We start from the raw sequence: 14,299 nt of genomic DNA, 5'->3' as shown, positions 1-14,299 counted from the left end.
CCTTTGACAGAGCAGTAAACCCACTCTTACTGCAGACTTAGGTGCTTTTCATAGCAGATTTGGTTTAATTCCTTTCGGTGTTTTGCAGGTATGAAACTCCAGAAGGAGAAGGAACCAATTGAGATTAAGGTGTTAGATTAAATCTAACAGTGATTAAATAACCAACCATTATATGGCTGTAGCAAATTAATTTCCCCTGTGTCATGTCAGCCCTGCTAACGTAGTGTATCTGTGGCGCCAAATGCTGATATTAGCTGCAGTCATACCAGCTTTGGAATAAAATAGGTAGCCTGACGTTTAGCTTCTATAAAGCTATTAAAGTCACAGTAAACCCAGAAATATCCCTACAACAAAAATTTAGAGAAGTGTTTGCATCCCCAAAAGTGACACCCTTAAAACAGAAGCACCCTAAAAGAGCTTTTTGTCAGGAATAACAGAAATATTCATGCGCTTCTACAAGTAAACACAGTAATTCTTCCATAAAATACCTTTTCTGTACCTTCTCCTGTCTGCAGCTGTAAATATAACTGTCACTCAGCACATTTGAGTATGATGTAAGTATGGCAGGTTGGGCTATTAAGCTTGTGTCAAATGAAAGCACCCCTAAGGCACTCCAAACTGGTCATGGCATTTATATGGTAAGCAAATAGAAAATTCACCATGAAAATGAGCTTTTCTAGAGGAAAAAAATAGCTCAACTTTTGTGCATATACTGGGAGATAAATATCTCACAAATGATAGGAGCTCACATGGAAGGTGAACTATTTTGGATTCCCCCCCCCCCCCCCTACACAGTAGACTCTCTGAATTGAGCAATCTCCTCCAGCTAAAGCAGAATTTGGATTAGCAAAAGCCCCACTGATAGGTCAGCTTAGCCCGTAATGGAGCAGCTTAGGCCTTGTCTGCATGATTATAACATTCTTAGCAGCCTATTTCCTTGCATCCAGATGTTACAGTACAAACATCACTGCCTCCCTGTAAGCACAACACAAATTTAGATGACAGGGACATGAAATGACATAGACTTTTAAAATATGTTTTCATATAAGATGCACTGTGACACAAAACCAAATTGAAATTGTAATGATGAGTCTAATAAATGTTCAAATAATTCCTTGTAGCTGTAGAAGATTTCAAAGATTTTCATTTATTTGTTCCTTTCAATTTATTATAAAAGATATTATCTTGGACATGCTTTTACTGTTTCATTTGTTTGCTGAATTACAACATCACAATATCGTCTTTAATATTTTTAACTACTGTAGAAGAAACAGCAGACATTTCAGCTGTGACGCTTAATCAGAAATGCTGGCATATGAAGAATTCTTTTTAGTTAACTGATTTGTAGCAGCTCAGTCATTCTGTACACTTTGCATTTAAGTAGCTGTAAATTCCACTTCGAAAACCATATTTCTCAAACCTTTCAGTGGTAATTTGTTTTTAACAGTTCAGTTTGTGTCTGCACTTTAAATTAAAGCTCCCTCTCTACTGTTCCAGCTGTTCCAGTGAAACACGCTGATGATAAAATGAACTATCTCTCATGTCACAGATACTACTGGTGTATGTGTATAAACCTTGAGAGCTCTCACCTACACCAGGGCTTCAGCTCTGCATTAATAATTGTAGATAGTGATTCTCAGGATTCTTATTCTGAGCACAATCAATAAACTGGTTCTATAGGCCAAGACGAGGCTAAAGGTTTTAAAGGTTCGTAAGTGGTGTTGTCAATGAAGAAAATAGTTGAAAAGAAGATTGCTTGAAAAATCGATCTTTTTTTTTTTTTTTTTTTTTTTTTTCTTCTTGCAAATGACAGTCCAAATGTTTGTGTGAACTGCTTTGGGGTGTAATCATTTTCAAAGTGTGTCTAGCTGAAGAAGTCTCCCAGGCTCCTCTGATCACAGGTTTCCTGGTTTTTACTTTATCGTTTACAAAACACTTCCAATGTTAATACTAAAAGAAGAGGTTTGGACAAAAATTAATCTACAGGTGATTTATGTTATGGTTTCATTCGTTTATCATGCCCACATTAGTCAGTGATCCAAGAAGCTTTCTGTTTATAATATTATTTCTTTCTGAAAAGTACTTTTACTTTGAGTTTTATTCACGAGGTTCAAACATTAAAGCGAAAGATTACGAGCGGCACGTACTCGACAGACAGCAACGCTTTTCCAACAGATTTGTGCAGAACAGCCCAAAGCTTTATAAATGCGGTGAGATAAATATTGTGCTTTTGAAGGCGCAATGAAATAGTTTGACTTCAGAATACCAGGATTATCCTGCACAAGTTAATTGGGGTGATCTGTGATTATTTTCATTTTTCTGCCATTTTCATTCATTTCTGTTCTGAAGAGAAATGGCACTATTTTATTAGCTTGTCATTTGGATAAATACAGCATATATACTCCAGTAATGTCTGAATCACTGATTGATTTTCAATTATGGGACTACTCTACTGTTTTGACTGTTAGACCTTATAAGAAATACACTTTAACAACACTGTCTGATTAAGGTCACAGTTCCCTATTCTAAGCATGACTCCCTGAAGGCAAACAGATACATATCATAAATAAGAATGAAGAATAAGACTCACATACAGTTTTGGTGATTTTGTTTGTAATATAGATTTTTTTTTTTTTTTTTTTAACCATTTCACCAGTTTAAAACAAGACTCAGCAACTTAATGCTGGAGTCTTTATACCGTCTCTAATGGGTTCCATTTGAAGATTATTTTCATAACCTAACAAAGCTTAACAACAATAAATGTTGATTAATTAGTTGTTGTTCAGCTGTCATGCTGTTCAGAAATAATAATCTGAGTTCAAGGAGCTTCTGAGTATTCATTCAACATTAGCACTGATAACAATTTTCCTGCCAATGTCAGCTTCACCACATTTAACCTTTCCCCACATCTACTGATGACCCATTTCTATTCCTTTTATTTTCCATTGCTACTGCCATCATTAATATTTTACAGTGAGTAGTGGGGTGGGTCAACCTGCCTAGGATGACCTGCCACAGCAGCTGAAAAGAATTTCACCTGTGCCACTGTGTTTGATTGGTATTTAAGGTGCCTTTGCAGCACGCCTCACACCGCTGTGCATTTTGTGTGTATTGAACGTATGTGAGGTATCTCTGGGGAAAGCCATTGAGACAGTGACTTCTCATACAAAGGTAATAGATACACTTTATCTCAAGCCTCTCCTTTTCACCTCTCTGTTATTTTTTTTCCTCTTATGTCTGTTTTATCAGTCTTTCTCTACAAAGATATTGTAAATGGCTTGAACAAAATTATTGGTAAGTGGTGATAAGTGAATTGTAGTGATATTGACAGTTGTCCTCAGTGAATATTACAGGTGTCAATCATATAATCAGCCATTCTGACTATTTAGTTGGAGAAGAATATTGCGTTTTATTTAGTTTCATTGTGGTCACTATACTGAAGAAGAAAACAAGTTTCAAGGGGAGAAGAAAAATAAAATATGACAGCCAACAAGAGGAACAGAATAATTGGTAGCATGGTCAAAAAGGCTAAACGGACATCTCCAAGCAACATGTTATTCCTGTGACCACAGTTGCTTAAAATCTTTGGGATATCCAACCTCCCTGGACATGCCAAGAATAAACTGAGCCTGGGTTAAACAGAAGGACATTTTGAATGCTGGAAAACAAGGACCAAGGAAAACCTCAGAACAGATACTGACCTCCAAGATCAAGGTAGAGTCACACCATACATGGCTGTCAGAAAGAAAGTGAGCTCCGTGGAATAAGACCCAGGAAAACTGTTTTGAAAGAGAAACTTAGTGAATGTGAAACTTAGTGATGTGTGCTAAAATGCAGGGTGACAAGCCACAATACTTCTGGGAGAATGCTGTTTGGACAGATGAAACATAATGAGAGCTTTCGGTAAGTCACATCAGCTCTGTCTTCTCAGAAGAAAAATGAAGCTTTCAAAGAAAAGAACACCATCCCCACTGTGAGACATGGAGGAGGCTCTGTTATGTTATGGGGCTGCTTTGCTGCATCTGCCACAGGGTCCCTTGAATCTGTGCAGGGCAGTATAATATAAGAAGATTATCAAGGTATTCTGGGGGGAAACGTACTGCCTGATGTCAGAGAGCTCTGTCTCAGTTGCAGGTCATGACTCCTCTAACAGGATAATGACTCGAAACATCCATTTAAAAGCACAGAGAACAAATGAGAAGAAAGAACTGAAGTGGCCTGCTGTGAGTCCTGATCTTAATCCCCTTGAGCATCTATGGAATGAGCTGAAACAGTTTAGAAGAGTTAGCAATTGGGGAAAGGGCACCCATCAAACCTGACAGAAGAAGAAGAATGGGTCACACTACCAGTTGAGAAATCTCATTAAGACTTACAAAAAGCACCTGATTACGGTGATCGCCTCAAAGAGGTGTGTTAGGAAATACTACTTTAAGAGCCGCAATGTTTTTGTTGATGCCATTTTCATTTATTGAGTTATTTAAAACATGGCCTGATAATTAGCATCAACACACTATACACGCTAAACTTATAGGGCTATCAGCACACAACATAAACATGATGGTGGACTGCCTGTTGCACCGCTCACAGAGAGAAAATCATTTCCGTTTGTCACATTTAGTTGCTGACCAGTTGCAGCAGTTATTTGCTGACCAAACTTTTCACTTACATTTTGCTTTCTCAAACTCATTTTAAACCCCTCAGGTTGCAGGATCAATACACATTCCACTGAAAGTCCATGTCAGAGTGCTGCTGCTGTATATGTGGCCATTATAACAGGGGGTCAAACATTAGTCACAGTGCATCAGTCACACTTCAGGTGATGGAGATCCTGGTGCACTGGAAATATAGTACAGAATAACTATGATTTAATTAAATTTTATTTTAAGCAGTTACATCACTATTGTTCCTCATTAGATTGAAAAGCATTTTAAAAGAGTAAATGTGGAACATTTTAGAATGAGGAAAGAGCAGGACAGTGTGCAAAATACTTCAGTGAGGCAGGTAACACACATGTCACTATTACATCTTCAGCACTTCATCCAGACCTGACCTCGCCTTCACTGGCTCAAGAAGAAAGAAAGAAAGAAAGTTGCTGGAGGCACATTCTCATCACTGTTGAGGCTGGATGTTAAACAACACCAATCGGGCCCCTGAGGAATTCAATTGTAAAAACAGGAGTCTGGACACTGGATGGAGACTCTTGAATTGTACGGTAATCCATATTAGTGGAAATTAAAAGTTAAGGTTTGGTAAATTGGCTAAGGTGCCTAATCCTTTTCTGCTGATTATTATGTAGTAAATATTTTAGGGCCAAAATTTGTCTTTGTCATCCTCATTTTGATGCTCTTTTTAATTCATGACAAAGCACAAGACTCCCACACTATTTATCCCTGTGAAATACCTGCTGAGCTTGAAAATGGAGTGAGGACAAGCTCTTGTTTGCTATAAAGAGCAAATGCAGCAAAATGAATCATTTCTTTTTTAGTTCTAAATTTTAACTTAATTTTCCAAATATATTTACAGTGAAATCAAAGTGTTTGCAAGGCTCAGATTAAAACTCTGGCAAGAATTGGCCTTTGTATGTGTCATCATGTGCTTATTCTTGCATTAAAAAAAAAAAAAAAAACTCAGCTCACTCATAATAAATTTTAAATAAAGCAGTTTGCTTTGTGTGGCAGATTGTTTGGCACATAAAACAATGGTCCAATGCCATCTAGCTTATAGAATGAGAAGTAGATCGCCTTCACAGAAACTATGCTTTTGTGTCTCATAGCAATTAAATAATAGACAATGGTTCATGCTGAATTGTGTCATTGTTACTGTGGAACGAAGTACTGCAACACATACAAATAGAGAGAGCTGAGGTCGAGTTATTGCAATTATTAGGGTTAAACTCTGTGCTACCATTGTACTAATAATCCACCAAACCTTATTATTCAAAACTGACCCTGCAATATTATAGTCCAGTTGTGTTTTTGTGGCATTGTTGCATTTTTGTTCACAGGATGCCTCGTGCATTAAGGTAGCTTACAGGCTTTAATGTGGATTGTTGATTTCTACCCATTTCTCTTTCTATAGCTATAAATAATGTTGGTAGCCTAACAAATAAGCGTCAAATAAAGCCAAGTAAATTGCCATCCCAAATCCTAGCCTCTCTGTGCAAACTGTAAATACCTAAAGGTTGCTAAATATGTGGAGCCAGTGGGAGTATAGCTGTTCCTTGGGCAGACACTGCAGACTTTGACATTTCCCAGCAGTTTTATGGCACAGAGTTTCTTCAGCACTAACAGAGTGGTTAAAGTAAGACATTTGCCTGCTGTAACTTTTTCCCTATATTCATTGTGATGTTTTGTGAATTTACTCTATAAAGAAAAAAAAAAGCTAGTGAAGCTTCTAAAGATACAGCTTCTATTTCATTTGCTGTCTTAAATGACTGGTTTTATGTATTGGTGATGATGTTTCAGCCATATGGCTTTGTGTTGATGGAAAGCAGCATTTTATATCTTCTGTAGCCACTTGTTTACCCACAGAATAAATTATGTCCTTCAATTTTCTTGTCAGACGCTGTATCACTGCAGGCATGGTGCGCTCTGTGTAACTGAAAATTAATAATGCCAAATGTCAGAAATGCTTTAATTTTGGAAATTACACTTACTGTACTAATTTTACACTGATGTTCCACTTCATGACCTCAGATCAACCTACCTCACCTAAAGGTAAATGTAAATCTCATGAATATATCTTGCATTTTATTAGCTTTAATGAGAAATAAAAGAAAATTAATGGTAAATTCATGGTGGTGTTGGATATGCTGCGTCAGGTGTGGGGTTTTACATCTGGTCAACTTCAGTAACATGATTGGATCCTGAACTGCAGGCTATTTTTCTGAGACAAGAAAAATTTATCATGTTCAAACTGTCATATTAATTGGTTCTGCTTAACTGAACTGGATCTCCTGGAACATTTTCCAGGATGTAAATTTTAGCCTTTGACTCTGACGTATTCAGGTGTAGCTTCCAATTATGGTTCTTGTCATTGAGCTAATACACATTTTGAGAGGGGTTTGTGCACCATGAGTAAATATAATAAGATGCAGAGGTCAATAAAAAAAGTCAAATTTTTAAAGAGTACAATGCTATATACTCTAAAACAAACATAAACAGATATGATCAAATAAAAGCCAACATATTCCACTGTATGTAGCTGATATGTTCTATTCAGACAGTAGTTTTCTACTCATGCTACAACTTGTGGAGAGTGAATAGGTCTCATTTTTCTATGGATTTGTTTGCTGCTCCTGCAGAGTGGGAACCAGATCATCACGACTGCTTGTTTTTGTAGTGACAACATCAATAACAGAGTATTGAGGGCAATTGTGATCAAATTGAATGAGTGTAGCCTGAAGTGCTCTCATCAGCTCATCCAAAGGCAAATAAACAAACAAAGAAGAAAAGAAGAAAATTTTTCATGGAAGTGGCAGACTGCTACTGCACAGATGAATTATTATGTAAGAATATTATTTTAGGTTTGGGGTCTGAACTATATATGTGAGGAGAGATCGGTGTTTTTTAGATTAGTGTTTTTAAATCGGTGTTTTTTAGTCAGAGATATGTTATAAGTAGACATTGGAGTTGAAAACAGCAATAACCTTTGAGTTTTTGATTTGAACTAAGATTGCTTCTATTCACTTCATGGGCTTTAATACAGTTAAAAATGGACTAATTTTCAGGCTCATATACACTGTTATAGACTAATGATGCAGGGTGGTAATGCATTCCAAGCATCCTCATCATTTCCCTCGCCATCACGCTTTATTTCATGATGTTTTATGTCCAAAGGGCATCTGAACACAGCTTCAGATCTCGGTGCTGCAGTCTGGTGATGTGGGGAGAGAAGTACCTGGCTTGCCTACTTTTGGACGTGGAATGGTCTTTGGGGGGCCTCGGGAAGCGAGTCGGGAATAAGATTTTGATCAGGACCAGCTGTCACTTCGGTCCTCAGCTATTCTGTCAAAGCCCACAGTCCTGCAGAAGTATACGTATAATGGGCTTACTTCGAGTGCTGAGCTTTGTGTTGTTTTAATTAGTCTCACATCTTTATCCTTCTTCATGACTTGCTTTTCACTAAAACTAGCTGAACTCTGGAGACACCAACAATAATAATGTAGATTATGACAGGATAATTTGGCATATATCTAAACACCAGGATGAACATTTTATTTTTAATTAGTTAGAAATGTAAAGGTAACATTGTAAATAAAAAAAATAAAACTAAATAAGATACAATCAAATTTTAAAAAACTCTCTCTGATTCATGGGAAATACCTCTTAGTACAACACAGTCAACAGCTCTACAATCTATAGCCAAGATGACCATGACTGTGTTCACGTTCTGTAGTACTGACTGTTTTTTATCATTCAGTTTGAAAGACCTGTTGGATCTAGAAATGGCTGATGAACAAAATGCTGGGTAAATAATTTGGCAGGAACCTTAAAAAAAATCGGAGAAACAGACTGACTAGTTTGGGAATAAATGTGTGAAGAACATGAAGGAAACTAATTGGATAAAGTGATATGAAGAAGTAATAGGTGTGAGTGAGGAGTGTCGGGGCGAGCTGGCCTTTGTAGTTCCCACCACAGCTTCATTAAATTATCCAGCATATGAATTAATGAATCTGAAGACAGAAATATATCAAAACCTGTTGCAGCTTCATTTAAATAACAACTACAGAATATAGTATTTTGAAAGTACTCACATCTTTCTGACTGATACCTTGCATGATACTATGAGCTTTGTGTTTTATATTACATAACTAAACCAGTGGGTAGCTTCAAGGCAAGCCCACCTAAAGGATCCTTTCACTACAATCAGGTGGAGAGGTCAGATTCAGGAGGAGAAAAACAAAACAACCCAAACTCTTCACCATGACGTGAACCTCATCTGGCGACTGAGTTATTCTGTGTTTGTTTTCCTCCTAAAAGTTGCACCTTAACCATGACAAAACAATACCTCCCACTCTATAACAGACCCACTAAGACCCTTTGCTCTGGCCTGTAGGCTTGTGTTTTTTTTTGTATGCCAAACATGTATGCATCCACTTGTTGAGAGCCGAGTGAAGAATGACTCATTTGATCGACCGACCGTTGTTTTTTTTTCTTCTTTTTCTTGACTTCTTCTCAGTAAACCAGTGTCTTTGTTTTTTGTGCAGCTGTAATGTCATGATGGGATTATTCACATCAAACTGACCACAGTAGCTCTCACTTCAAATGTCCTGACTGACTGACTGTTGTTGATGAATAGCTGCTTACACCCTCGATTGATATTTGCAATCGGACTCAGAGTAACACCTCAATACAATTACTGTTTGTTTTCCTTTCTGCTGTCAGCCTGCACTCTGCCTTAGTGAGAAAATGTGATAATGTTCCTTAAAATTTTCATTTGCAAATAGTTTTCTGGAAAAATATTCTTGTTCCATGACTTATGTTTCTTCTATAAAGGGCAATGATCCCTGCACCTCCATGACAGAAGCATTACTCTGTAACTGAGTCAATACTGACAGCAAAACAACAAAACTGAGATTTCATTTACACCTCTTTATCATCATATTATTTTTTCAGGAATTATTTAGAGGTTCACAGAAGTCTGCCCACATCTTTGGCACTGTCTCTAAAACATGTTCTCTGAGGACTCCAGAGCTTATTATGAGTGGACTCCTTTAGAATAATTGATTGTATTTGACATGACATGGAGGAAGCTCAGCGGATTGATACTCTGCAGCCGAGCCGTGATCAATCCAAATGAGAGACTGGGGGAGCTTTTATTTCTCTGCCAGAGTTTATTAGAAACAACTAAGCTTCTCTGGAGAAGCTTGATTCCTCCAGAAACAGCTTGGACCTATTAGTATCTGGGAATGTAAATTAGCGTGATCCCTCACCTCATCATGGCTCAAAATATTCCCTATGCACCAGTTTGACAGAGCATAATGAAACTTTGAGTTAAATGCCTGGGCATGTTCCAGAGCACTTTTCTGGTGGGCGTTTTGGCACGAACAGTTGTGATTATTTGTGAAGATTAGTTTCTGTCTTAACAAACAAAAATTTGGTGTGGTTTGGTGTATTGCATATTCTGAAAGATAAATCAACCTTTTGAGGCATACGGGGATGCTCTGGAGCTGAACTGCATGAGGAGTCGATGTGAAATGGATTTCCTTCCTAAGTTAAGAGACACAATCCCAATGCTACCTGAGAAACGTAGTTTTAAAGGTTGATTTTATCTCTTATTATTTGTCCATTTGATGGATTAGACTGCAAATGTATTCTCACAAATTATATAGGTATAAGAAGTCTTCTATGGGAATCATAATTACTTTCTCTACAGTGAAGTATCTGCATGAGTTTCTATTAATAGTGATCATTAAAAGTTACTCCAAGTCTAAAACACCTTTGCTGTACATTCACACTTTTGTTTGCTATGTAAATAAAGCTTTGGGCATGTGCTGAAATGCAAGCAAGTAAATGTTACGCGGTATGTTCTCTCAGTCTGAGGTGGTAAACAGCAGATGGTTTGCAGGGCCTGTTTAGCACTATGGATTTTATTTACCTACCCATCTGAATGACCTGTGTTGAGCTTAGCAGCTGATAAGAAGGGGGGAAAAAAAAGCAGGAGTTAACTGTTTACAACGGTTCCACTAGACTGCAAGGCCAGAGGAGTCATTTGCCGTGCACAGAGAAATTACTTTGTTTATCAGCATTTTGATTTCCATCCCGCCCTGCCATCCCACTGACATTTTAGACGTACATGATCCATGACTGATTCCGGCTCAAAATGAAACCACAATAACAAAGTATTTGGCACGTGCAGTTTCCATTGTTTTGTAATTAATGTATGATGATTAGCGTTGAGCCCGATGAGGCCCACGGCTTGTTATGCACACGCCTTGAAAAAGGTAACCTTGAACATTGTAAATCTGTCCTGTCGATTGGATATGCTCTGACAGATGCACATCGTATTACCACTGAGATGCTGCAGTCTATGTGCATCTCTAGTAGGATATCGGTGGTTTCAAGGTTGTTTAACTTGGTTATGTTGCCCCCCACCCCACCCAGACCACCTACTGTACTTTGGAGTTAAATGACAAACAGAAGTAAAGTCCTTGAATGGTTACAAAAAATTTTTAATGTTCATTACTGTAAGAAAGGGTGTGTGGGAAGTGACAGAATATAATGACAACCAATGGTCTTTAAACTCACTGTGCTATCTGTAGATATGTTTATCCCATTACACACCCAGAAGTAACCACAGTTGTATACTGTCAAGAGACAAAGATAATCCAGAGGGAAATTACCCATCAGGAAGGCAATGCTGTTACTGAGATGCAATTACCAGGCCACTTGTGAGACTTTCAGCCTACTATCCATGAATGCATGTGTGTGTCTGTCTGTGCGTGTGTAAGGTTGGTCGATATGTGCATAACAGCTCTTATGTTTTGCAGAGTAAATTGGATTCTTTGCTGGAGAACAGTTAATTTAGAATATGTCCAAGATGCGAATGATTGATGTGACTATATCGTTACAACTGTAGGTTTGTGGTGCAGTGCAGCTTGGGGAAAAAAAATATATATTTCAGGGAGGAGAAAAGCTTTTATCCCAGAATTATGAAGAATTTTCTGCAGCTAAATCTGTGAGTCTCTGGATGGAAAAATTTGGATTTTGGTTGGTTGCTTTTCACACTCATTTCCAAGTAAACATTACTTAACATGGAAGGGAAAAATACTATGCATGCTTGGATTCTGTTTCTCTTTATATTGTATTGTGGAGCTGCAGCACTCGTATTTGTTAGTAGTTAAATTAATGGTGTGTCTCACTGAGGATTTAATGTACCAATTTAGCACTGAATCACATAGCCTACAAACAAAGAAAACAGCATGGACTGGAATGAACATCAGTGTAAACATTTGATAAGGATTTGCTTGAGGCGAATGCTATGCTTTATTATTGATACAAAAATAGAAATTGTGGAAACAAGACTTGCTTCTGTGTGTATGATATACTTGCCTCTGCTCTGTTGTATCCTTCTCCTCATCCTTAGAGGCCGAGTTGAACATAATATTTGTGGCTAAGATATTTTTCAATTGTGCTACAAATTATCACCTTGAATCTGATAATTAATCACTGCTGCCTTCAATGAACAGCTCCTAACCTTAAACATAGTACAGAGAGGGTTAGAAGAAAAGAGCTGCCTGCACCCATTGCAGGGGGGAGTGCATGTGAATAAGAAATAAAACTGACTGCACAGAGTGTGAGCCTAGCATGCATAATAAATGTATGACAAAACAATACCCCAGGCACCCAAGTACTAATGATATGCAGCGAACTCATTATTAAAGTTCCAAAACAGCTCCTGGAGTAACACAGATGGAGTCAATTAAGCAATGAGCATACTTGCTTGCCTGCCGTTTCATCTCCTTTCTTTTATCTCTTGCATATTACTCCATGGATGTAATTAGCTGTATGTTTCTCCTCACAACATAATGTCCAGTGATAATAATAACAGTTATTTTCACTTGTAATTTCAAATAATGTACTGCTTAATAAACGTACCAAATTTGCTTGCATCGTGTCCTTGGGTATTTCATTTTCACTGCAAGATGTGTTGAGTATAATACCGTGCTAAGCTGCTTTTTGTGTTTGCTGTTTATGTTTCCAGAGACCTGATGCCTTCAACGCTGGAGGGGCAGATCACCATGGAGAAGACACCCAGCTATTTTGTGACTAACCATGCCCCAAAGCGTATCCACTCTATGGCCAGGGACATCAAGCTTATTATTGTGGTGCGTAATCCTGTCACTAGAGCCATTTCAGACTATACACAGACTTTGTCCAAGAAACCTGAGATCCCTACCTTTGAGGTTCTCGCTTTTAAGAACCGGACGCTGGGTCTTATAGACGCCTCATGGAGTGCATTGCGTATAGGAATATATGCGCTCCACTTGGAAAGCTGGATGCAGTATTTCCCTCTCTCCCAAATGCACTTTGTCAGCGGGGAGAGGCTCATTGTGGATCCCGCAGGTGAGATGGCCAAAGTGCAGGACTTCCTGGGACTGAAGCGGATCGTCACCGACAAACACTTCTACTTCAATAAAACTAAAGGATTTCCATGTCTGAAGAAGCCAGAGGACAGCAGCACTCCCAGATGCCTCGGCAAGTCTAAGGGGAGAACTCACCCAAAAATTGACCCAGATGTGATTCGGAGGCTGCACAAGTTCTACAAACCCTTTAATATGATGTTCTACCAAATGACTGGCCAGAACTTTGAATGGGAGCTGGAGGAGGACAGTGAATCCCGTAGCTCTCAGGACTAGTAAAATGCAACATGGCACGGCGCAGCCACACCACCAGCCTTCACAATAAAACTACTACTGTCGCGCTTCGTCTTCAGAGAGAGTGCTTGAGCACGCCAATCAATCATGGCTGTCTTTGCAGTGTCTGTATCCATTAGCAAGAGTTTACTGACATGCTTTTTCTCTCCCTTCAGTACTAATGTTGATGATGGCAAATAATTATTGTATATACTAAACACAAAATATATTTATATTTGTGAAAAGGAGATGATTTATTCGTTTTTGTTTTTAGAGCATAGCGCTGATATAAAAATCATGTTGACTATGGTTGTGCATGCGATGAGTTAAGTGTCCTTACCTCATGAACCCTAAGGGTAAACTCTGCCTGTTTTTTCTCCCTTTACTTTCCTGCAGTTTGTTGCCCTCACACCCACTCACCAGCATTCAGTGCAAAAAGATATTCTATTTCAATGGCTGAGGCCAAGAAGTTCTTTGTATTATTTCTTTAGCACTGTCTTGCTGCTTCAGAAGAGAAAGAAAAGATAAAAATGAAAGACGTATAGTCTAATGATCTCTTGACGTGTGCTCATCTTTTCAGGTGTTCATGTCCTGGGTGGAGACAATCCATTTTTAGCAGTCTGAGTTTACCAAAGTGTTAATTTGCTCAGTTTCAGTGTTTTGGTTGCTCTGCACTTATTAATTGCAGACTTTCAATAGGAGAGCTGATGTACAGTGACCATCATTCAGTAATTGGATTGTTTCACCGCATAGTTGAACATTAGCATATTGATGACCATGCGCTCAGATGTGGTTCAGTATCAGTGGTTTTGGCATAATTTGATAAATGAATCCCCGTAAAACAAACATCAAGGGAAAACTGTGCATTAAACAGTTCTGCATATTGATAAAAACAGCTTCTTGTTGCCAAACAGCGCCTAAAGTATCAGTTAACTTTTACAA

The 14,299-nt window shown here is 38.2% G+C and overlaps 1 protein-coding gene across 1 annotated transcript in view; it reads left to right on the top strand.

The window, feature by feature from the left end:
- Positions 1–13,360, top strand: part of hs3st4 (heparan sulfate (glucosamine) 3-O-sulfotransferase 4) — a 67,745-nt gene extending 54,385 nt beyond the window's left edge. The window contains exon 2 of the mRNA XM_026326165.1: positions 12,706–13,360. Coding sequence (XP_026181950.1) covers positions 12,706–13,360 — 655 coding nt within the window. The remainder of the gene's footprint in view (positions 1–12,705) is intronic.
- Positions 13,361–14,299: the final 939 nt, after the last annotated feature.

This window comes from Mastacembelus armatus, chromosome 8 (genome assembly GCF_900324485.2).
Source record: "Mastacembelus armatus chromosome 8, fMasArm1.2, whole genome shotgun sequence".
Lineage (NCBI taxonomy): Eukaryota > Metazoa > Chordata > Actinopteri > Synbranchiformes > Mastacembelidae > Mastacembelus > Mastacembelus armatus.
Note: the sequence above shows the minus strand (reverse complement) of the source record. Positions and strands in the feature narration are given on the sequence as shown.